This window comes from Prosopis cineraria, unplaced genomic scaffold (genome assembly GCF_029017545.1).
Source record: "Prosopis cineraria cultivar Desert tree isolate PC_DT_omini unplaced genomic scaffold, ASM2901754v1 PC13, whole genome shotgun sequence".
In the NCBI taxonomy this organism is placed as follows: domain Eukaryota; kingdom Viridiplantae; phylum Streptophyta; class Magnoliopsida; order Fabales; family Fabaceae; genus Prosopis; species Prosopis cineraria.
This window is the reverse complement of record NW_026555344.1, coordinates 35,307,585-35,333,379: the sequence shown is the minus strand read 5'-3', so window position 1 is coordinate 35,333,379 and position 25,795 is coordinate 35,307,585. Positions and strand designations below refer to the sequence as shown.

The 25,795-nt window shown below is 31.7% G+C and overlaps 3 protein-coding genes across 4 annotated transcripts; 1 reads left to right on the top strand and 2 right to left on the bottom strand.

Annotated features, from left to right (window-relative positions):
• Positions 1-319: 319 nt before the first annotated feature.
• LOC129290055 (disease resistance protein RPV1-like) lies at positions 320-1,622 on the bottom strand. Its single transcript, XM_054926771.1, has 2 exons — positions 1,113-1,622; positions 320-988 (listed from the first exon to the last, which is right to left on the bottom strand). Exons 1-2 carry the CDS (start codon positions 1,620-1,622, stop codon positions 320-322), a joined length of 1,179 nt encoding a protein of 392 aa, XP_054782746.1.
• A 6,081-nt stretch (positions 1,623-7,703) lies between these two features.
• On the top strand, positions 7,704-16,582 carry LOC129291437 (RPM1-interacting protein 4). 2 transcript variants are annotated; one of them, XM_054928781.1, is made up of 4 exons: positions 7,704-8,076; positions 14,766-15,211; positions 15,632-15,820; positions 15,932-16,582. In XM_054928781.1, exons 2-4 carry the CDS (start codon positions 14,807-14,809, stop codon positions 15,959-15,961), a joined length of 624 nt encoding a protein of 207 aa, XP_054784756.1. In that variant the 5' UTR covers positions 7,704-8,076; positions 14,766-14,806; the 3' UTR covers positions 15,962-16,582. The 2 variants fall into 2 exon arrangements, with proteins under 2 accessions (XP_054784756.1, XP_054784755.1); XM_054928780.1 differs by having other exon boundaries at positions 14,708-15,211.
• Positions 16,583-16,868: 286 nt separating this feature from the next.
• Positions 16,869-21,811, bottom strand: LOC129290534 (uncharacterized). The gene is made up of 3 exons (XM_054927324.1): positions 19,546-21,811; positions 19,157-19,221; positions 16,869-17,360 (listed from the first exon to the last, which is right to left on the bottom strand). Exon 1 carries the CDS (start codon positions 21,360-21,362, stop codon positions 19,578-19,580), a length of 1,785 nt encoding a protein of 594 aa, XP_054783299.1. The 5' UTR covers positions 21,363-21,811; the 3' UTR covers positions 16,869-17,360; positions 19,157-19,221; positions 19,546-19,577.
• Positions 21,812-25,795: the final 3,984 nt, after the last annotated feature.

Here is a 25,795-nt window from a genome sequence, read left to right as displayed (position 1 = left end):
CTCTTCCTACTTGTTGCAACAAACCATGCATCCAAATTCTTCCATCAACAAATTTTAAGAGTGATTTATCTCGGAGAATTCTAATTCCATTCATAGGATGGAATCCACCTTCTAAAAGTTTCATGACATGGCTCTCTTCTTCTCTCTTGAAGAAACAAGCGATGTCTAAAAATATTTGTCTCTCATTTCTCTCTAGTCCATAAAGACTTGATTGAAGATGAGACATAATGTTGCTGTCAGGATGTTCTTTTAGTCCTTCCAAGACAAACCCACTCTGAGAGGCTTTTGCCAAATAAAGTTGAACCCAATGATTTAATGGCTAATGGAAGGCATTAGCATAATTTAAACCATATTGGCCTTGTTCCTCATAACCTTGTATGGGATCATTACATTTGAAAACAGTGCTACAAAAAAGTTGAAGAGCTTCTTTACCGTTCAATAGTTCAACTCTATAAACTTCATTCACACCATGCACTCTAAGAATATGCTCATTTCTAGTGGTTATAATAATTCTACTCCCTTGATCAAACCAGTCACAACTTCCAGCCAGAGCCTCTAATTGTTCAATTTGATCAACATTATCAAGAACTAAGAGGGTCTTCCAACGTTTTAGGTTCTCCCTTATAAATGTGCATCCCTGGGCAACATCTCGCATCTTTGAACCATCTTCCATCGGAGTTTCATAAATAAGCTGTTCTTGTGGATGATTTAGACCATACGGATTGATAGCAACTTTCCTCACATTGAAAAGAAAACAAGAAGCATCAAATTGGCCGGAGATCTTTTCATACATAGTTTTAGCAAGAAACGTTTTTCCTATCCCACACATCCCACAAATCCCTACGAATCGGACATCATCGTCATAGAATCCTATACTCAGATGCTTTTCTAATGCGTTTATACGAGTGCCCATCCCAACTAAGCTAGAACTCTTCTTACGACTTAATGCCCTCGTAGCAGATTTAACAATATCATCAATAACTTCTGACTAAGACCTAAAGAAAAGATCAAATACCATCACCAGACAAACAAAGGGATAAAAACGAAAAGAACAATAAAAAATTCTTGTTCAACAAGGAATAAAAAATTCAAAAGAATTACCCATTCCATACAAGCCAGCCCCGAATAGAGCCCACTCTTTTGAGAGCTAGCCTCCATCTTTGTACCTTGGCTAAATTGAATCTGACTTTTTCTTCATGTTCAGTAAAGGCGCGTTCGTAATGCTTTCTCTGATCCTGTACCTCAAATGGACGAACAAGGTAGAAGACTGGTAGAACTATGTGTTGATTAATGCCGTCAGCGATCTTTGCCAGTTCCTCCAAGCACCACACTGAGGCAGCATACCTGTATGTGAAGAACACGATACAAGTTCGCGACTCTTCAATTGCTTTGAAGATGTCTGACGGAACGGACTTTCGGTTCTTAAGCGTTTTGTCTGCTCTGAGAGTGTGGATATCTTCTCTTCCTAAAGCAGCAATAAGCTCCTTAACGAAGTGTGAGGTGCGATCATCGACGAAGCTGGGAAACACGTCGTGATTCCAGGTCCTGCTGCTTTGGATGCTTCTGTGATCCATGGGTACGCTTGAAGCACAGTCCACAATGTCTGGAAAGATATGTCCCATCCCAGTCAACTTTTGCTGGAAGCTTCACCGAAGCTGAAGCCACCAATGGCGGAAGTATATTTGAATCGTAAACATGCAGTGATTATAAAAATTTTAATATTAAATTAAACATTTTAAATTAAATTTAAGCTAGATTAAAAATAAAAAATATTATTTTATAATTTTTATAAATTTTTATTTAAATAATATAAAATTAAATAATATTTTAAATTTAGATCATGATCAAAAGGATCTATGAAGAAGACTGAGTTGGATACCATGCCATGTAAGCATGCCTTTATAAACGATCAAATATTTATATTTTTTATATTTATTAACCTATTATAAAATTTTTCTGTCGGCAAAAAAAAAACCTACTACAAAATTTTATGCTTTATAAAAAAATAATAACTTTTTTTTGAAATATGTGAATAAGGTCCTTCAAATTTTTTCAATTTTTTTAGAATATTTTTTACGTTAATTTTTTTAAAAAAAATAACTATAACATTCCCAATTTAAAATAAAAAAATAAATGACTTAGTGATTAAAAATTTGAGATAATGTTGTGCTATTTAGTAATTAAATATGTCAATTACACCTTGTCATTTGGCCAAAAAAATTACACCTCACTAGATATTTTTGAAATAAGGATAGTAAAATTTTCAATCTTTCAAATTTATATTAGTTATCATTTTGATTCTTCAAATATAATTTTTTTTTATTTGGTTCTTTATATTGTGGGAGAATTATTTATAAATCTCATATAAAAAAATTAATTATTGTAAAATTTATGAATAACTGAAGTAAGGCCATTTACAATTGTGTTGTAAGTAGCTTTACTTTAGTCATTAATAAATCTTATAATAATTAATTTTTATGAGTGGGACTTTAACATAATTTTTCTTATATTTTTTAAATTTTATATTAATTCTTTAAATTTTAAAATGTAAATTAATTCTCAAATTTATCTAATGTATAAAGTATGTTGATGATTTCAAGCAAGTGTTTTCTTTTTCTATCTATTCAGATAAAAATTGATCTTTCAAGACCAAAAAAATTAGACTCTTTCTTCGAGTTGGATTAAACAAGAGACCAAGCATTTGGACCACTTAATTCACTTCTATAAATTTATTTAATATAATTGTAATTAATTTATTAATTATTATTACAATAAGTTAATTTATAATAATATTTAGTAATTTTTTGTGTTTTATATTTCTAAAATCATGAATATTAAGCAAAATTTTAGTATTGATCAACCTCAATCTTCTTCTTATATTAGTGAAATTTATAGTTAACTTAGTATAATAGACTTTAGACATATTAAAGGTTATTTAATGTTGTTAAAAATTTTTTAATTTGAATCATTTGTATTGTAACTGAAATATTTTTTATTATTATTGGAGATTGTTGTGAATTTATAATTATTATTTTTTTATAAATTTTATACGACTATAAATAATTTTATTATGTTAAAATAAATTACTACTTCTCATAGGTAAAAAAGAAAAAAATAAAGTGAAATGCTGGACAAGATCAAGACCAATCTCTTAGTTCTATTAGACCAATCCGGTTTTATTTGATTTTGGGTTATATTAGGACCGGACCAAACTAAATCATGAGTTGTTTAATTCAATCATTTTTATTAAAAAAACTAAATTTTGAATTAGATTAAAGTTCTGTCGGATCAATTATTTATATGGCCCTAAAATTTTTTTTGTAAAGGCTTTAATTCACTGTTTATAGTTGTGATCAGATTGACCCATTGGAAGAAAGTTATTAATTTGGTTCTTTTGTTCACAAGAAATATCTACGATGACACCTTGACTTGATGTGAGACAATCTTGAATAGAATTTCAATTCAACAAGATGATTTCACACTCCAATAAGTAACATCAAATCAAATTAAATCAAATATGATGATGACACCCAGATCAATTACAATGAATCAGGCATCTAAAAACAAACAATTCCATCAAGGGATAGTATTGAAATAATCATATTCAAAACACGCGCACTAAATATAAACACTTTTTTAATCAAGATTAAAGCTTAATTCAAAGAGAAAATCGTGAACCAGGCAAAGAGTTTGAAGAAAATGTTGTGAATGGGCCCAATGACTCCAAAATACCATTTTCATACTAATAATGACGAAGGCTGGAAATCAATTACTTGGCTTTGGAGTAATAAGAATAAACCAATAAATGGGCTTTGGTGTTCCAAGGATATATCGTATGGAGGGAGTGAGTGCAATATGAGAAAAGTTAAATCTAGTAAAATGCGATAATATCTTATAATATAATGAATTAATATTTGAATCTCGATTGAAAAAGATACCTGTATTTTGTATTGACAATATCTCAAATAGTAAGATATATGTGAGTAACGAAAGAAAAAAGCAATATAAAGGGGCTCCTCGTGTGTAGGCTCCTTTACTTTTCTTTTTTACCTCTTCTTTCTATTTTATCTTTTTCTTATACTAAAAAAATTATTTTCTTTTTATTTTATTAAAAATATTTGATTATCTTTTTTTAATTGTTAAATGACTCATTAAGTTGTTATCATTATTTATAAAATCAATTATATTACTTGTTAAAAACTTTACTTTATTTATTAATTTTTTTATATTACTTGTTATGCTACAACGTATTGAAAGAATGATATTTTGGCAGGGACGGACCTAGGCTATAAATAGACATGCATCTTCTGTCTTTTTACTTCTTCTTTTAGTTTCTCGCTTTTATTTTTTATTTTTTATTTTTTTAACTGTATTTAAACTATTTATCACTTTATAAAAAAAATCCAATGAAGTGTAGCCGTAATCAAAATAATAATCCTAACTAATATTAAACTCACTTCCCAGGATTCTAGATCTGTCACTTTTTAATTGTTTTATTTTAAAATTTTATTTCAATTTAGGCCTTACATTGAATTTTTAGGTCATATTAAAGCTCTTTTATGGAATTATCAAATATAGAAACTGTGGAAGTGATTGCCAAAAAAAAAAACCGTTAGTAATATTAAAAAATATATATATTTTGATCCTTACACTTTGCTCATATTTTGCTATCAATTCTTATATTTTTATTTTTTGGTGTTCTAAATCCCTGAATAAACAAAGTGTGGGGATTTTAGAAAAACTTAGAACATTAAAAAATAAAAGTGTAAAGACTCAGAACATTGAAAAAAGATGCAGGAACCTATAGTAAAATATAAGTAAAGTATAAGGACCAAAAATAATATTTTAAGACCCGAATTGACCCGAATGATCAGATTGGTCGAACCGTCACCCGAAGAAGAAAATAGTTTGGTTCAACCATTTGGCTTGTTCTGATAATTGACCTGGGTTGACCCACTTTAACTCAGGCGGTTCTTGAAAACTTGAAACAAAAACCTGAAACTTGAAATGATTGTATCATTTTTACCTATTTTTAAATATATATATATATATATATATATTATTTTTTATTTAATTATTATATCATTAATTTAACTATCTATTGAACTATGATCTACTAATATTTTCAATTCATTATTCCATCCAACTTTTAAAATATTGACTAAAAGGTATGTTTTTCAAAAAAAATAAACGGGGAAGTTGGAAAGCAGGAAAATGGCGAATGTGTCCGCAGGACCAAATAAAATAAATGTATTCAATTCGCCGACAATAAGACTCCCCAGTTGTGACAGCCGCCTCTAACTGTAACGACATCCCCTTTTATTTTTTGTTTTAATTTTATTTTCATATAAATTATTCAACCAATACCTTCATATTTCATTTTAGTCATATCTGCAGAAAAGCTTTTCATTCTCCCTTAGTTGTTTCATTATTTTTATCAATTTTTTTTTTGGAAGAATTGCTTTTCATTTTTAATTTTAACTCATCTCATCCCGACCCACATTACCTTCCTTCCTCATTCATGTATTATAGATCTTCTATTTATATAAATTTCCTTCAGTCTTGTACGCACATATATATAAAAAAAATAATTATTTCACATGATTTAAGAAAATTAATTATTTCTTAATTTTAATTATGTACGAGATTAATTTGTTTAAAAGATAAAAAAACTTATATGATTAACCTTGTACTTAAAATGTTTGTTTCTAATTTAAGTATTTAATCAAGTATATAAAAATTTTTTTAAAAAAAATCACATGCCATTAATATTTTAATTTTAATGCACCATTAAAACAATTGATTAAATGCACCTAGTTATTCCTCATACATGAGGCTGGAGGGAGTATGGATGATTTTGCGGCTGAGAGTTCAATCAAATCTGTCCTTCAAATTATACATTTTTATTTTCAAAAGAAACACATATAAATATCTAATGACATACTCCTGCTATTTTTATATGTAAAAAAATTGCATCACATAATTTAAGAAGTTAGTTAACCATAATAATAATTATGTCTGAAAATAAAAAATTTAAACTAAAATGTCCTATGTTAATCAATATAAGCATACATTAATTATTTCTCGTTAATATAAATTATGAGAGGTGATTTAAAAAATGCGTAATGAATGTTTATTGAAATAAGTGATTTTGCTTATATAAAAAAAAACAAACAAAAAGTGATAATTTCTCATACAAATATAAATGGAGGAAATAGTCAATGGTTAGTTATCATAATGACAATGTAATCTCTCTTTCTTTTAAAAAAAAAAAAGTCCTGAGTTCAAACCCAATATTGACATATTTGAATGTGTGTGGGTGCATGTGTCTTCCTTTCATATAGGAAAAAGTTAGGTTAGAGGTAAAATTAAAAAAAAAAATCCAATTTACATAGCCATGTTTTAATTTTTTCCATTTTTGGATTATGAAATAAGAGTATTTAAATTTAAGAGGTTTCCATTCCATATAATTTTTTTTTGCCTGAATATAAAAGTATTCATTGATTGATATCCTGATTGTATTTTTAATTATTTTTTAAACAATCTGTTTCAATTTAATTTTTTTATTATTTTATTTTTCTTTGCTTGCTGGGGAAAAAAATCTTCTGTTTAAAATTTTAAATTAATGCCGTCTTTCTGGTTTCTAGTTGTCTGTTTTATCCACTACCGTCGAATTGAAGAAATATAAATGCAACATGTCCTCCTATATATATATATATATATATATATATAGTTTGGTTAATATTAAAGTCTTACCTACACAATTATTTTAATTTCCGTACACCTAGATAATGCCAATGGAAGACTTTTTTTTCCCCCAAATGTCGTACAAGTACATCCTTTATTTGGGTTTATTATCACGTGAATAAACTTGAGGAAGCAAAATCTACTGTTTATGGTTTATAATGAATGGGTGTAAATTTCGTACAGACAAATGACATTTATTTATTTTCTTCATATTTATATATTTTTAGTATTATTTTTATAATTAATCATTTAAAAATATTTAATTTATATATATATTTTTTATCGAAGAACTTACTAATAACTACAGAAAAATATCTGTTTTTTTTTCTTAGTAAATGGTCCCAAGTATTCTTTTTTTTTTTTAATCGTGGTCCCTTGTATTACTTTAAGCTGCGTTGTTATTCTTAAATATTAATGCTTTGTAAATAATACAATGATTTAATATGTTTTGAGGCAAAAGAAGTTATGCTAACTAGATTGTTTATTAATGTTTTATACAGAGTTTAAGGTGAAATAGATTTTTATCTTTTATTATTAATTATTAATTAATAACTTATAAATATTGTGATTTATATCATATATATGTATATGGACAAATAAGGTTGGGTATAAATTTTCATCTCATTTTATTTGTAAGTAATTTTTAATATATTTTATGAGAATCAATAAAAATTTAAAATTTATTAACTTTATCTAAAAATTTAATAAATTTTTAATTTTATTTTTCTAACATTTACATATTTTAATACTCTCAACAATTTTTAATGTGAGTTAAACTGAAAATTTATAATAAAAATTTAATAACATGATTTATATATAAGATAAAAAAATTATCTTCACATCCCTTATAAATAAAATTGGAGGTAATAATAATGTGTTAATGTTAATTATTTTTTTATTATTGCGCGACATCGTTTATCTCACCTACTTGCCACAAATTTTCCAACAACCAAACGGCCGATTGTCCGATACACAGCTCAGGTGGGACTTGGTCTTGCTTGCCCCCGCAATTTTGCTTCTTCTACGCCAATAGCAGCCATTTCGTTCCAAGTCAAACATTTGGGTTCTCTGGAACAAGCAAAAAGGGGGAAATTTTTTTTTTTTTTTCGCTTTTCCAAAACGTAAATTTGAAAAGGAATGAAGTAGAATGGTCAAACATTGGCGATAGCACTGGTCAATGGTTGATAAACCCCCCTCTCTCTCTTGCTGGGTCTTCCAATTCTGTAAAAGGAGCTTCCTGGTCTGATCTAAAGGTGAATTTTGTCGAATAATTCTCGTCTCTGCTGTTTCCAAGGTTTCTTTCCAAGCTTGGCTGAGAAATAAATGGCGGTAAGCTATTTTTCTTCCCTACTCAAAATCTTCTTGTTTCTCTTACTTATTTCCATATTTTGCCTGTGCTTTTATTACTTCTCTGTAATTACCAAGATATTTGAGAAAAGTTGCAGGGATTCCGAGTCTGAATCTCTTGCATAATGTTGCTTTTTTGGCCAAGTGAAGCAGTGGCCCTTTTCTCCCTTTCACTGTCCATCTTTCTTTCTTTCTTTCTTCATTCATCTCCTAAAAGTTTTGAGAAAGTTGGCCAAAAGGAGATATTTTAGCCTTTCTATCGACCAAGGCAGCTTTGTTTTCGCATCTCAATCCCTTGAGATTATTCCATCAGAATCTTACCAAGTGGAGCTTTCTTGGTGATTCTGATATGTGCAACTAGTTTCAGTAACCATGTCTGTGAATCCAGCTTTGTTTCTTTTTCAAGAGATTCTGAATTTAATGGGAAAAAACACACAGAATTGGAAATTCTGTTTTTTGGATGCCTCAAATTAAAACGAAACGAGGAATTAGATAAGCTGCAATAGTTTGTTCTTATGCTTTAATCCTTGGTTTGTGAATTTTGGGTTATAGCAATAACTTCGATAGGACGTAACGATAACATCAGAATTCGTTGTCCCACCAAAAATACCTATACTGCTTGGTAATGTATCTAGGAGTCACTATCTGACTATTTCATTCTTCTCACATGTCATAGGTTTAAACTAGTGATGGGTACGCCATAGAAAGCGTCACTTGAGGATTATATTTATGTTGCTAGATGAATTTTGTTTGCACGGAGCTATATATTTTAGGAAAGCAATAAAATGTTTTAGCAACAATAACAGTGTAAGGCTACATCTTGTTTGATTTTAAGACTTGCTCTATGTATAAAACGGAGAAGCAGGTGCACCAGATTGATGGCTTTGTACAGATTCCAATGAAGTTTGGATTTATAAATTCTGATGAACTTTAGACAGATATTTCACCAATATTCTTATTACTTTCCTCATATACCAAAGTCCAAAAAGGACCAAGTTTAATTCGTTAACAAGCTGATGAAGCCTATTTTTGTCATTTCTTGCAAAATTTTAAATTAGGAAGCATAGCATCCAAGGTGTTAAAAATTGAATCACAATCAAGACACTTGTTCAAGATTTGGCAGTCAGACTGTAACAATCATAATTGATTAATATGTTTTAATCATATGCTAACTATTTTTAGTAAAAAAGATAAAAAACGATAACAAAAATATTTAAAAGAAATTAATTTCAAATGTAAAAGAACAATATAAAGATAAATTACAAATTTAATATGTAAGCTGTTGTCTGAATTACAAGTCATAATTGAATTAATATGTTAGTTATGTAAACTGTTGTCTGAATTTAACAATATGGATGGCAAAAAAGTGGTAATTCTTAACTTTTAAGTCTTAAAACAGATGGATGGTTTTTTTAGGAGTCATGGGTTTGATTGATGGGTTTGAAAAAATGGAAAAGAAATCTGTGGCTATTTTGTTTGTGCCATCTATACATGTTCAACATTGGGTGATACAAATCCGATGCTGTTATGTTTAGTGTGATTCATTCTGGAAGAAAAGGCAGGGACATTGGAACAAAGTAGTGGAGGAAGAAGGAAGAAAGTGGCTTTTGTAAAGTTCCGTATTGGTGAATTGAATGAACACAGGAATGGGCCCATGTAATAGAAGGGCAGGGGCATCTGAAACTGCATTTCTGGGCTGGGCTCTTTAAAGAGTTGAAAGCCTGAAAGATTCATTTTTTTAACTGTACCTTTTGGACTGTCCAGTTTATGAACGGTTTCTCACTTGTCTTCAATTGCTTTGTTTCTAGTATGGTTTTGGCCTTGTTCCAGACCAGACCATGCACTAGTATGGTTGAATTGACTCGTCCAGTTGTTAAACATTGATATAGTTGCAATAGATGTCTGAAAATATCCCCAAGGTTTTGTCTATTAGAAAACATGCAGGTGAGAGAAAAATGATTGACCAAACAGAGAAGAATGATGGATGAGTTGGACAGTAGTACATTGGGTCTAGGATCTGATAAACTAATATCATAACTGAGAAAACACATTTTGCAGATCATAAGCTAATCTCTCTTGTTGGCTGGCTATTAGCTTGCAAACAATTATGCTGATATTAATATAATGTGCTTTTATAGATGGAGAAAGGAATAGAATAAAAGGAGGTAGGAATAAAAGCAATGGTGCTACAATTACGCTGATATTAATAGCATCTTCTAAAAGTTTTGATTAAGTTCACCAAAATTATAATTTTTTATTGTCAATTGACCTAGGCAACTTTATTGATGTTTTTTCAACCCATGAGGTTGCTCAATCAGAATCTTACCAGGTGTAGCTTTCTTTGTGATTCTGGCATGTAGCAACTACTTTTGTGTCAAAAATTTAACTTGATCTTGTGAACCCAACTTTTTTTTTCTTTATTATAGGATTCTGATGTATGCGTACGTATATTATTGGATGAACTTTGTGTGCATGGAGCTATATTGTTTTGGAATAATTCCTGAATGTTAGACAATTGAATCCCTAGCAACAACATTAATATAATAATAGATCTTATTATTTTGTTTAAGAGTTGTCAGACGTGTATAAAAGGGATGGTATGTACATTAGAGTTTATGGGCGTTTTTCAGATTCCAATATTAGGATTTACAATTTTCTCAGAAACCTTAATTAGATTATTTCATCTATATTTTGTATTTCTTTCCCCATATATCAAGTCCAAATTAAACCAAGTTTAGTTTATTAAGGAGCTGGTAATGGCTGTCTGTCATTTCTTCCAAAATTTGAATTAGGGAGAATGTATTTGCAAAATATGTGTGAGCATTTTTAAATTGGTCTTCTTATTAAAAAATTTAAAAAAAAAATTTCAAGTGAGATGAAAATGATAGCCAACACAAAGAAGACAAATGCTGGATGAGTATGGCAAAAGTATATTGGATCAAGGATTTGATAAACTGATAACATAATGAGAAAATGGAATATAATCTATTAAATTTGCTAAGCCTAATGTACTTGCAATTTGTCATAAAGGATGATCTGATGGAAGAGATGAGAGTGAAAATAGTTTTAACTTGATTTAGAATGTACTGATGTTAGAAACTTGTATGAGGAATAAAAATACTAGGTTTGTAAACTGAACCTTTTGTTTGTTGCTACCCTAAGGGCGTAAACGAAATACAAGTTCTGAACAACCTCTAGCTTCATTATGCAGTTAGAATGAAGAAATCTAGATTAAGTCCAGTGATTATGTTATATTATATCTTCATGACAATGTGAACAGGCAAACTGCAAGAATCAAATGCTCAACATGGCTTTGTACATCCTAACTTGGCGTTGTTGTTTAGAGACTTTGTAAACACTAGCTCTAGTGTGTGTATATATATATATTTCCTCACTGGTGCCAAGTCAATATGCTATCTTGAGGGTACCATATCACTATAGGATATAATTACTGAAAGAAAGCAACTTCAAGTCTTTTGGCAGCTGGTAATTGGCAAAGTACTGTGCAACAAATTGTTGAATCTGTGGGAGAATACCAGATTCCTGAAATCTACTCTTGCCTGAAAGGCAAGGTGAGTGCCATTTGATTAGAGATGAATGGTGATTCATGGTCTCCTAAGAAAATGTTGTCATGCCCCTTCTCCTTGTAGAAAGAAGGGATCAAGATAGAATGCTGATCCTCACTTGTGACTTCCTCCTCGGAATGAATTATTTTAACTTCACAATGGTTTGTGTGCTAATGGAACCCTTTTCTTTCTACTCACTTTAAGAAATAAGAAAATCAAATTGTCTTATTTCTCTCCTACTTATTAATGGTATTTTGTAAGTTGCCACTGAAGTGATATGCTGACTTGTGATCAACATAAATGATGAATTCATGGGATTAAATATGAATTTTGTATTGCTCAGTATGAGGACTGAGATCGAAGCGAGAAAGATTGATCTTTATATGATGAGACATAGGATTTGATCTATTAAGGCTATTTATTAAGTAAGGCTGTTTCAAAAAGTAATCCTTTCTTGTTCCTGAGGAGTAGGACAACACGGAATTTATTGATGAACTATATTTAGTGATCTGTGAAAAGATAGATGAAGACAATAATCTGTTGCAAATCCTGTAGAAAGAACCAGAAACTTGGTTCCAATAATTTCCCCCTTTCTTTCCTTGTTAGAAAGAGTGGGTGTGGCTTCTATTGAGGAGAAGATGTTAGAAAATAGTTGAAGATGGTTTGGACATATATAAAGAAAGCTGTGAGGTGCTGATACGGATGGTGGAACAAATAGTCTTAAGTACTGTGGAAAAGGGTAGAAGAAGACTAAAACGAACACTCAATTAAGTTGTTGAATGAGATTTTTTGATTAATAATATCCCCAAAAGTTTGGCTGTTGATAGAGCATAACCATGTGATATAATTCATGTACCCGACTCTATATAGTGGAATAAGGCTTTTTATTGTTGCTGTGTCCTTTTGGTGAATTTGTTCACTAACAGAATGAATTGAAGTTTTTAATTTTAAGAGACCTTAAATACTGGTGACTCAACAACAGATGATGCAGGTAACGTTTAAGTCATATCAATCTCGTAACCGAAACTTTCCTCATCTAATTTTTTTTTTTTTCTAAAGGAAAATATGAAGGGAGGCAGATATCAAGAATTGGATGTCTTTCTGTCAGTATGGGTTCTATGGTATAATTTTCTCGGGCAAAAAGTGGATCATTTTTAGAGATCAAATCGAAAATGGTTAAAATTGAGCTAATTGATGACTCACAACTCCTCATATAAAATCTGTATTGTTGATAAAATTCAGAAAGGGGGGGTACTTGAATGAATAACAATCCTAAGAATGAATTATTATGCGCTTATCAATAGAGAGAGGCGTGTTCAATTAGGTTTTTGCATTTAGTTAGTTTAATATTAGCAAGTTGCAACCTATGAGAGTGGGGACTAAGTGAAGGATCTTCTCTTCAAGTGTGAGTTATACAAGCATTTGTGCATAGATGCTGATCTAATCTTGCATTGTTTGGATCCTTGTGCAATTGGGAATAAGATTATTTATAGTTTTTCCAGCAATGTTAACACACTGACGTTAGAAAAGTCATTGGGGATTAAGTTCAGAAGTTGAGATAGTTGAGAGGGGAAATCTTGTTGAGAACTTGGCTAGCCATATAGTTCCAACTACCCTAGCAATTACCTGGTTACTCTTCTCATCTATTATTCATAGCAAAAATAAAAGTAAAGAATGAACCAACAACACACCCTCTGAAATGAAAGATGTTGAGCTAGAAGCTTGGACAAAGTACACGTCTGTCATACCCTGTATTGAAATTTAGTTTAATTGAAAGAAGGAAGGTGATGAAACTCTAGAAACCCGTTGTATTCTTTATGGATAAAGGTAATGAGCTCCCTCCCAAATCAGATAAAAGGATAGGTTAGCTGGTTTTGAGTGTTTACAAGGGAAAAGAAAATACAGAAAAGGTAAAAGTAAATTATGATAAAAACAGAATCCCATAACATTAGAGAGGCTAGAGACTTTCCAAGACCAGCCAAATACTTCCGTGAACAGCTACCAAGGAGCTGATAGAATCATGTCATCACAAAAGCTTAGAAGGCCCATGAACAGTTTTGATTTATGTTTCTCAACTGTTTCTTTGGTTAAACCTAATATGAAAGCATATTTTGACTGATATAGCTATAATTGTAGTTAGTTGTACTTTTTTTTTTTTTTAATGCCTACATTTGGAACTCATACAATTATATTTCCATACATTCAACTCATTAATGTCTACTTGATAAATTGCTTATACTTTTATGATTGTAATCTATCAAAACTATAATGCAAAGTACAATCTGCTATGTTATCGTTCGTGTAAATGTACTTTATCATATAAAATTTTTTGCTAGTCGTTCTGATGTGATGTCTTGACTGACACGTGGATCCCTATTTTATATGAAATCAGCAATTAGAACTGCACCATATGGCCTGTTTACTTTTCACTGTTGCTTGGCCCATTTATTTAATTTCAATAGCCATATATATTACCTATGGAGTTATTTCATGCCAGATAACCTCCAAATTGTCCAACATGTAACTCCTGGGATTTATATACATAAAATGAAATAATTCTTAACAACAATCTTACCATAAAATATCTGTGGAAAATAAAATAATTAAACAAATAATATATTTAGTATAAACATCTTTAGATATTTCTAGTAAGATTGCTGTTAAGACTTATTTTTTTTATGGATATAAATAAATACTAGGTGTTCCACAACAAGCTAGGGTGTTTCCTTAGGATAGAGTTTAAAAATTTTCTGTTTTTCACTATTTAATTAAATTGCAAATGGTATTTACATAAAATGTTCTTTTAGTAAATCTGGATGTCACCAGCAACACTATTTTCCCTTTGGAAGTAACATGGTAGCACACTATGATCCTCATTGCAAAGAAAGCAGAAAGAGGAACATTGTCTTTTTCCCTTTCTCTTTATTTGTCTCCCTCGTTTTCATTACTGATGACATTGAGCTACATATGTAAAGGGACATTCATTAGCACTTGAAACTTATGTTGATCAATACTTAACAGGCTCTTTTCAATTTGTTAATTGACAGCAACGTTCTCATGTGCCGAAATTTGGCAATTGGGAAACTGAAAATGTTCCTTATACAGCTTTCTTTGACAAGGCTCGGCAAGATCGAACTGGCACGAAGATGACGAATCCAAATGATCCAGAGGAAAATCCTGATTTAGCCCCTCACAATTCATCTTCTTCTGACCAACATCCTTCAAAACCCAGAGCTGATTTAAAGGAGCCAGCTGGAAAGAGATCAACAAGATCCTCACTTGAGGTACAGAGGAGCATGGACAGCAATCCTAATAATTCCTTTGGCTCTCCAGCTCGTTCTGGAGGCCATGGAGGAGGATCTGCTGATACCCGCAGAAAACCAAGACAAAGTGCTGGGTCTGAATACAGCTTTGAACGTTCACCCCTCCATCGACAGGCAAGGACCCCAAGCAGAGATAGTCCCTCTTGGGAAGGAAAGAACTCCTATGAAAACAGCCACGGTACCCCAGGAAGATCCCGACTAAAACCAGTTAATCGAGGCGATGAAACTGTTAGTTTTCTATATGTGCTTCTACTGTTTATTACTATGCCTTGCATGAAAATAATTTAAAAAAAAAATCTTAGGATACTTGGTTGGTAACCATCAAAGGTTTCTAATAATGCACATTGGAGATATTTGGTATAATACGTGAACAATGTTGGGACATGAGCTTATTTGATGTTATAGCAGGATTGATGTATTATGTGAGAGGGTTGGGCTGAAAGGTAATTATCTTTCAAGAACCAAGCTAATAAATCAAACATCTATCTAACATCAAAAGGTAGATAATTCAAAATTTTAATATGTATTACCTGTGATTGATCAATGGAAACTCTCTAAAAATTTGACTTCTCTGTCTTTAGGGGATTTTTCTCTACTGTGAACTGTATCCATGAAATTAATTATGATTTTCTGATTCTGACGTGGCAGCCTGATAGAGGTGCTGCTGTTCCCAAGTTTGGTGATTGGGATGAGAGAGATCCGGCCTCAGCTGATGGATATACACACATTTTCAACAAGGTGCGAGAGGAGAGACAAGGTGGAGCTGGAAATGCGCCAGGCACACCAACAAACAGACCATATGTTGTCCGGAATAAAGATGATGACGACAGAGCCCAGGTATATGATTGCAAACAATTCCTGTATTTTGTTGACACTTGAATATCGGTAAGTAGTTTTTATTTTTCACTCAGCTGAAGCTTCTTTTTATTCCCTTCTCGGCTTCTACAGAGTTGCTGCTTTGGATGGTGCAAAAAATGATTTCTTGGCAAAGTGTGGATGAGATTCTAAACAGAGAGAGAATCTGACAATATTGTTGTGAATGATCATGAGATGTGTAGCACTTGTAAATATCCAAGGCTATCACTGCGGAAAACATCATTAAAGAGAGTTCAGTTTCTCTTCAGGTGCTTTCTTTACTGTCATCTTCAGGTGCATGCAAAGTATTAGTGTTTTGCTTAACTCTGTGTGCATCCCTTCACAAACGTTAGAGGCTCGTACTTTAAGGGCTGTTTTCACAGGTTCAATGTTAAATTCTAGTACTTTGATTGCACCTGGCCAAGATAGGACTCAAGCACCTGGAGAGAAGCTAAACATAGTATATTTGATCATATTTCTTTACTACTTATGTTTTTTTACATACCTTTTCTTTTCCATTTGGTCAGCCAAGTTACTTTGAGCTCAAGATTGTGAATGTTCTTTCAAGTTTTTAACTTACCTTTTGTTGTGTAACTGCCATGTTTTGAAATTTGTTTTTATCTGTATCTAGTATTCTAGTTAAGATGTTTTAAAAAAATGTGGGTAATGTAATTCTTTACTGATAAATTGGTATATGATGCTTGGGATTTGAATGTAGTGCTGCGACGGGTTTTTTCATTTAAATTTATGTCAAACGTGGTACTTTTAACTTCCATATATCAAAATTTTTTAGGATTAGATCTAGTCATGCTTGGAAAAATGCCTTACATATCAGATTGATGAAGCATTCATACGTGAGCGTTAACAAAAACAGGAACATTTCTCATACAAAAGGGAGCCATTAGAGGTACAACAAAATGAAAGGGGGGAAAAAGCCATTAGAGTACTTAAGTGCTGGGTCCAATGATAATCAAAGAATCATGATATGCTGAACCTTGAATTTAAGGTTTACTACAGCAAGTGGGTAGTTTTTTAAGTATATCAGCAACAGAACCTGAAACTCCCGATAATAGATATGAAGAAAACAATTCCTAAAAACATGACCATTAGGAGAAAACATTTCTCGTATCAGATAAATATGCTGAACCTTGAATTCAAGGCTTGCTACAGCAAGTGGGTGGTTTTATAAGTATAGTAGCAATAGATAAACAGAACCTTCCGATTATAGATGTGAAGGAAACAATTGAAGGAAAAAAAAAAATTCCTAAAGCAAGGCCATTAGAAAGGCTAGTCTCTTCCTAAGACTGCTCTGATGACTTACCATGCCTCCAGGCTTCATTTTCTCATCAATATCTCAATCATCAAGTAGTCAGAGTTTGCCTTCTGATTATCTCAATCATTTGTCATCAACGATTTGAAAGAATTTTCTAAATTTTCTTTCTCTTTGGCATATTTCAAAACTCCTTCAGTTTAGTCGATTTTCCTTGGGATGACTTCTCTCACCTTAAGCATCATCAGCAACCTGGACCCATCACTCAAAATTAGGAATGACATCAACACCATAGCTACAAAATGTGTACACAAATGAATTCATCCTTTCCCTGCGGCTCTCTGCCAAGAAAATCTCAACTGATCTGTCTGACCGTGTAATGGGATAGAAAGCTAATCTTGCTTTCTGCCAAAACTAAATTCCCTAGGCAAATAGATAGTACATACAAAGGAATACCAGCATTGTCCTATTGCAAAGAGGCAATGAATAATCATTCCGTCGACAGTAAAGTTATTTTAAAATATAAGGCATATCTAAGAAAAGATGCACATGTAAATCCTGAAGTTGGCAACTTTTGGCCTTGGTGAGGAGTGGAGATATTTCAATGAATAGCTTAGACAAAGATAATGCTTAAAACTAAACACATCAATTACGCTTAAAATTGACAGAATATTGTGGAATAACAAACTTTATAATGATGGACAGTAGTCAAATTGTGCTTGGGACTCTTGAAGCTATGATTTCTATAGATGTCAATGACATCATAACTCTGGCTAAAAAGCTCCAGAGTCATGGCTTGCAACACTGAAGCGTGGCACACATGATTATGCGATTCAAAATAACTACATAAAATTGTGAATTGTCTAATGTTAGATTTCTAAACCCAGATAAGTTGAAACAGGCTCAATTCAATGATTAATCCACTCCTTGGCAGTGACAGTGACTGACCAGAAACCAGAATGTGAATTTCATTTGTCATTCAAGATCTTCATTCTTCAATTCAGTGATGGTCCTTAAAACTATTAACTAGCTCATTACATACTGGATGAAAAAAATGGTAGCAAATTCAGTAGCTTAAAAATCAATTTAGATACTAGATGGGAAATGAGGAAATTATGAAGCTTGCCAACATTTACCAATTTGGAATTGTAAGCAGCTGCATGGTGAGACTAAGGGTCCAAATCCAATACATTGTCAAACAGAAGCAGGGGGAAACGTTAGTTGGAAAGACAATTGACATGGCTATGGCAAGCAAGGAGAATTGGAGAGATTAAATGTCTGTCATCTAGCAAAAACATGTAGGATGAAAAAAGACAGAATAGAAGAGAGACGGAGATTATAACAGATAATGGATATTGGAACTGAAGTCTGGCCTGAAAAGGGTGCACAAGGCATATGCCACAGGGCACCACTTAAAAAGTACAACACGCGATATTTATCACCATTAACAACCAATGTCGCATTTTATTCAGTACTAATTTCACCGTAATTATATAACGAGCCACGGATGAAGTTATAAAAGTATCACTCCTTCGACCATGTACTGCAATCTACAGATAACAACAGTTTTACATTTAGTATGCTTAAAATTAATTAGTTCAGATTTCCAGCACCCTTATAATTTTATACAAAAAGCATCTCCCCAGGCAAAAGAAAAGGATCAAATAGTGCACCAAGAACAACCCTTTACCAGTGTGCAAGTTTGCTACCTATAAACATACACAAACATATTGATGTGCATGCAAACTTAGATGATAGGAAGGATAGTGAGTACGCCACCTGTCCACGGGGCTGAAATAAATACGCTGACTTCTAATGCTGTTATGACGTCGAGAAACGACTCGAATGATTCAATTGTTAAAGTGAAAGGGAAGACTGCTAAACAAAACATGGGACTATAATATAGCTCAAACATTTTTTACAGGATCAGATGTTCTTAAGCCTTCATGAAGAAACAAAAATTTAAACTTCAATAAAACATTTATCCGCTACGTTCTGGACAGATTATCATGTAATTTGACATATTCATAAAATGTCTTAACTCATACCTCCCCACGGCTGTAATGTATCCCAAAGCAGCTTGTAGAAATACCCTGATTGTCTGTCATATAACCTGAATGCATTTGTATGTCTATTAACTTCCATATTAGCAAATATTTTACTGATTTAAATTCCAATTAAATAGTTGACACTTGATTTGTGAGCTTCATCATGGGATTAAAACAGTAGCTTCAGGAGTGTTAAATGAAGTGACACGAAATTATAGAAACAAACTTGGAAAGATCAAATAAAGATGTTATAAAATATAAATCATAAGTCAACAGTCTATAAATCATAATACAACAAAGTCATATTTCCTTGCAATATCAGTTGTCACATGCTATATTTTATTAATAATTAATAATCTCAGGCATGGAAATGCACTAAGAGAACATACTTCTTTGAAGGATTTAAAGCAGAAATGCTATATCATAGCCTCTCAGTCAACCTAACCATGAAGGAATTGACTGCTGCTGCATTTAAAACGATCCATGAAGATTCAAACAATTCATGGAAGAAATCTGCTCCAATCTCCTCAGCAGCATTTCTGAATGCAATTCCAAATGCATTTCCTTTACCTGCACCGAGACGAGGCTTCCCACAAACACCAACAATCAACATTTTATTGGGTTCTTGGGATAAGCAAGCACAAAGCAGAGGCTTCATTCTTGCTCCTTTCTCACGCAAAGCATCCATAAGAAAATAACAGAATTTAGTCAAAGCTTGGGGGTAGCCCAGTAATTTTGTGTCAGCAGAATCTTCGAGTTTTACCCATCTGAATTTCCTTCCACTTCTTATACAGCCACTCTTGGTGATCGCTGTGCTTCCTTGTCTTAGAATGGCCCTTTGAATCTTGATTGCATGCTGCATTCCAGATTTTAGCTTATCAAGATTGCTCAAGGACAGTGCATCATAAGCTACACCAAATTGCTTGGAAGCACATGAGCCATCTGATTTCACAAATGATTCAAGCAGAGCAGTCACGCCATATACCACATCTGCTGCAGACACCCTTGAATTATAACCATGTATTCTTAAGAAACTCCGATAGTAGAAATCAGTGAGCCCATACTCAGGTAGAAATCTTTCAAATTCATCTTTCATTTTGCGTTTGACTTCTATGTTCATGTATTGAAACTTCTGTTGGCAATCAGCAAGCGCAAATCCCATCCGGGCTAGCAGAAGATTCAGCTTTTTCATCCCATTGTCACTCCATGTCTTCAACTTAGTCGCAATGTAAGAAGAACACAACATTGAATCAAACAGATTCCACTCCTTTAGCAACATAAGCCTTGGCTCCTCTTCGTATGTGATTCTAGTTGAATTAGGCGCCCGGATCTTTGTCCCATCTTTCAGTGTTACACAAGTCACCGCATCCAAATTCCCTGAACTGTTAATATGCTGCTCTAGCTCCATAACCCCATCTTTGTATCGTTCGTCACTTAGCCTCTCGTGAATAAATTGATCCGTTAAAGATACACAAGCGAGCCACAGAAGTTCATTTGTGTTCTTCCGCAAAAAATGGCATAATTCATACATCAAGCACCCGGATGGCTTGCCATGAAATGTGCCCATATGATAATATTCCTTTTTCAGCTTTCGAAAAAGCTGAACTGGGTCTTGTTCATTATCCTGAGAAACTCGCCTTCGCTTCCTGGATCCATCCCTATCTCCCTCTTCTTCACTTTCACTGTCGTTGTCATCATCACTATCAGATTCCTCTTCAGCCTCCCCGTCGTCACTTTTTAGGTCAGCTGCATTAGCTAAAGCCGACACATCGAAATCATAGGCCAAATCAGCCTGCTGCTCATCATCTCGTGTATATAACACGACCACCCGATCATTGTCATCGCTCAAATTGTGAAGATGAATAGGACGGTGACTATCAACCACGAAAATACGTGCAGAAGGACCCAGATTCAAGATCCTTCTCAAGTCCCGGTGGCAACCCCAGTTTATCAACAGGATCGAAACAGGCTCGTCAGATGAATTTAAACTGGGCCCTGCGTATTTGTGAATCTCCTGAAACGAAGACACAGGATAACATGCATATCGGACCGAATCAGACTCGAGAATCTGAAAAATGATTTTCAATGCGCAGAGCGAGTCCACATCAGACGTTGAAGGGAATATGAGCAAGGGCGAAGAAGATGAAGCAATTGCCGACTCACGTAGTCTGGTGTAGAAGGACTCTACCCTCTGCTCTCTCACCATAATAGCTCAACTGAACACGAGAATTATCAAGTTAACCTGAAGATTTAGTACGAAATATTCCGACGCAAGCCGAAATGAACTTGATTCAGAAACAACCAGGCGGATCCAAGACATTCAAATTGCATAGCTACCATTACCATAGCAACCCAAAACAAAATAAGAAATCAGCTCGAACATTCATCCCTTTCCTTCACAGAGACAGAGTGAGAGAGAAGGACAAAAGATTTGAGGTGAACCAGAAAAGAAGCTTGTAGCTAAAGCGGATCCATCTAAAATTTCCAAAAAGTTTGAAAATTTGAATCTTCCCAGTGCTTTCCTGGACCCTTGAGTCAGATCTGAGAGATAGAGGGAAACATCAAAGAATTCGAACATTGCGTTTTGAAGTTTTGCTCTTTCTGCGAAAAATTTCAAAATTTCAAAGGCGCCGCCAAATTTTGGCGCTTCATGGTTTTGCGAACGGCAATCACATGGGAAGAAATAGAATGACACCGTGCGAACAGTTATACCGTAAAAAAGTGGGGACGTAATTACTACTCGTTCGATGGGAACGCTCTGATTCGCATGAAGGATCACGATCTATCTTTTTTTTTTTTAATTTTTTTGGGTAAAAAATTATTCGTGACACTTAAAACTCAGTCAAATGAATTTAGTCATAACTTATGCCAATTAAACGAGGATCTAAGAAGAAAAGAGTACAGAATTATTTGAAATTATTTTTATTTTATTATTTTAAAAATTAGTATTTTATAAAATATGTTTTGAAAATAAAAAATAATAAAAATAAATGTTTCTTTCATTTTTTCTTGCTTTCCAAAATAATAATTTCAAAATGCCTGAAAGTTGTTTTTTTTATGTTCTTCAAAATAATATTTTATTTTTTATTCTTTAAAATACTTTTTAAAAATATGTTACTAAACAAATTTTTTTTATTATTTTATTTTGAAGAATAAAAAATCATTTTCAAAACACGTTGTTAAATAGGCACTATATTTTTTCCCTTTATTTGTGTTTAAAAAAATATTTTTTACGTCAAAAAACATAAAACTCCCTTGTATACAGATAACCTCCCAAGGACAAATCCAAAGGTCAATATGTGAGGGCCAAAAGTAAATATTTATCTAAATGTGGTAGGGCCTAAAATTAACTTCATCGTTTCAACCTGTTTTATAAATAAAAATGTTTACATCTATAAAAGAATGCTTTGAAGTATGGAGGACAATGGCCACTCCATGCCCCACCTTAACTTTGACTATCAATTCCTGCTACTAAATCGATCATTAAATAAAACAAAATGCATGCCACATCAAATTATTTAAAGTTATTTATTAGATAACATGTAATTTGTTGTGTTTCATTAGTTTATGTTGACTTAATTTGATAAAGGTTAATTTTGTGATTCTATTCTATTTATAACAATCCCAAACCCTTATATTGTGACTTGTGTTAACTCTCCCTCTCTCTGGAGTCACAGGTCTTCTCTATTTTCAATGTTCTCTTCTTCTGGTTCTTGGTCCTGCCCTCATATAGTGAGGGTGGGCTTCTTTTTTTATTAATTTTTTGATGAAAAAAAAAAATCATTCCATCTTCACTATGCAAAAGCAAAGCCAAGAATAGGAGAGAGGGAGTAGGAGATCCCACTCCTTGTTTCATTCTACTTTCCATCGTCTTCTTTTAAAGCTAAAAATTTAAATCAATTTGAATTTATCAGAAAAAAGTTAAAGTTAGACTTGATTATATGTAATTTTTTTAAAATATATGATATTTTAAGTTCAATCCAAATAAACTCACTTATTAAAATTATTGACTCTATATGTAATATAGCTAATAATTTAGGTCAAATTTGAACTCACTCAAAAAAAATTAAGGTCCAGCTTGATTGTATGAATTTCTTTAAAGAATATGATATTTTAAATCTAATTCAAATAAATTTAATTTAAATTAAACCTGTTCAAAATAAACTCGACCCACTTTATCTTCTGCATTTAAAGATCATTCTCATGCTTCCCGCCTCCATCACTTTCTTCTTTTTAAATGTGGAATTGTTTCCTTAAGCTTCTGTTGTCTTTTTCATTGGAAAAAATTAATTAAATTTTTTTTTTTGGGCTAACAATTCCTTAGAATTATTTATGTAGAATGAGTTGACGTCAAAAACCGAAATTTTATTATCTTCGACAAGTCATAGAAATGGAAGGTCCAATCATAATTAAATGGCTACTTTTCTTTTGCCTTGCATATCAAATGTTTTCTATCAGAAAGCTATTAGAAATAGATTTAAAATATCTTTATGATCATATTATGGAATTTTAGTCATATTTTTCTTACGCATAATTTATTGCATTCCTCAATCTCCTCTCATAGCAATTCGGAGTTCATGAAGCAACCGTCATAGAAAGAGAAGGACTCGCAAAGACGAAGAGAGTGAGAGGACACAATTAAAAGCCATAGGAATTAGCGATTGCTGCGTAGAAATTTACAAAATTGCCCCAGAACAAATTAGTTCAGGATAAATTAATAAAATACAACAGAGTACGTGTCATCTGTCAAATAATTTTAATTAGTGTGATGTTGCATGCATTTTGTTAATTTAACGGCAATTTTAAAAGTAATAAGGGGTTGGTGGTCAAAATATGAAAGTTAAAGATCTGAATTTTAGAGTTTAAAAAATGAGAGAGATTTATATATATATAATTGAGGGAATATTATGTATTTTCACCTATTTTTATTACAATTAAATTAAACACACACACGTGTCAATACTAAGATCAAGCTGAGGAAAGGAGAGTACAGTTTACCACTTTACCTTTGATTTTTATTTTCAATAAATCAACAAAATAATAAATAGTTGGTAGCTATTCTTATTTGGTCTTACACAAAGAAATAAAGCGCGAAGCGTGAGAAATTCTTGTAAAGACTCGATGCATTACATCATTTTATGTTATGTTCAATAAAAAAATGACGTATTAAATTATTATAAATATAAATTAATTTTATTATTTATAATAAAAAAGAAAATATAAAAAATTAAAAAAGTACTCTATTCTAAAACAAATATTATTAAAAATAATATCATATAAGAGTTAATTTTATTTGACTAAACTAATAGAACATTCAGTGTTTTTTTTTTTTATAGAGCATGAATGAATGATGAATGACATGGCCCACCAAATTTATATAAAAATGTTTCATGATAAACTTAAATGAGACATGTGATGGTACCTTTTATAATGATCCGGTTTTCGGTGCTCGGCAAGCAGTTGAACACTGTGGTACTCATCATTTAAGAAGATTTAAGCCATTTAAATTTTTAATCTGAATGATCTAGATTTTTTTTAATTTTAATTTCATATTTTATAAAAATAAAATTTATAAAATTTTTTATAAATATATTCATTATCAATATGGACAGTACTGATTTAATTTAAATGATTCAATTTAATAGTATAATTTTTATAAATTAATTATCTAAACCTACTCTAGACAGTCCAATTAAATATTAAATTTTTATTTATAATGTCTATATTTAAATTTTTTATTTTTATTTTTATTGTATGTTTATTAAAATAAAAAAATCATTAAAAATTTAATAAAATAAAAATATTAATAATATTAAATCTGTCTTGTTTAGAGTACATTTAAATAATCAATTTATAAAAATTATAATATTAAATCTGTTTTGTTTAGAGTACATCTAAATAATTAATTTATAAAAATTATAATATTAAATTAAACAATTTAAAATCTCAGATTAAATCAATAAATAATGTCTAAATTGATGATGAATATATTTATAAAAATAATTTATAAATTTTATTTTTATAAAATATAAAATTAAAATTAAAAATTAAAAAATCTGACCATCTAAATTAAAATTTAAATGTTCCAAATCTTTCTTAATGATGAGCACGATGGTGCTTACAGCCAAAACCCAATCCCCTTTTACACCTAGAGGCTAGAGAAAAGCCAATAATTCCAATGATGGATTCCCCTCTTCATCTGATTACAATCTTTTATAGGCTGATGAAAACATTTTCACCTCTAAATTCTAATTATGGATTCTTCACCTCTTAATCTCTTGTGATCAGGTTTTAATTACAAAGCGTTTAAGCTCTCCCCAGCCCAATTACATACCCCATTCAAGTACATCCATCATTGATTTGTCTCAGCATGTCACTTACCTTGGCTTTTCTCTATTAAAAGTGGGTCCTTTTGCAATAACTGTAAGAGAATTCAAAATTGAGTCGTCACAAATTTCTGGAAAAGAAGCTACATTATTTATTTAACTTGTGCATAATGTCACTCCACGTAACCTTTTATAATTACTCCCTCAGTTCAAAATTAAGGAAAAAAAAAATTAACAAGCTCTTTTTTTAAATAAAAAAATCAAGGATATATATATATATATATATAATATGTATAAGAAAAAGGTTACAGAG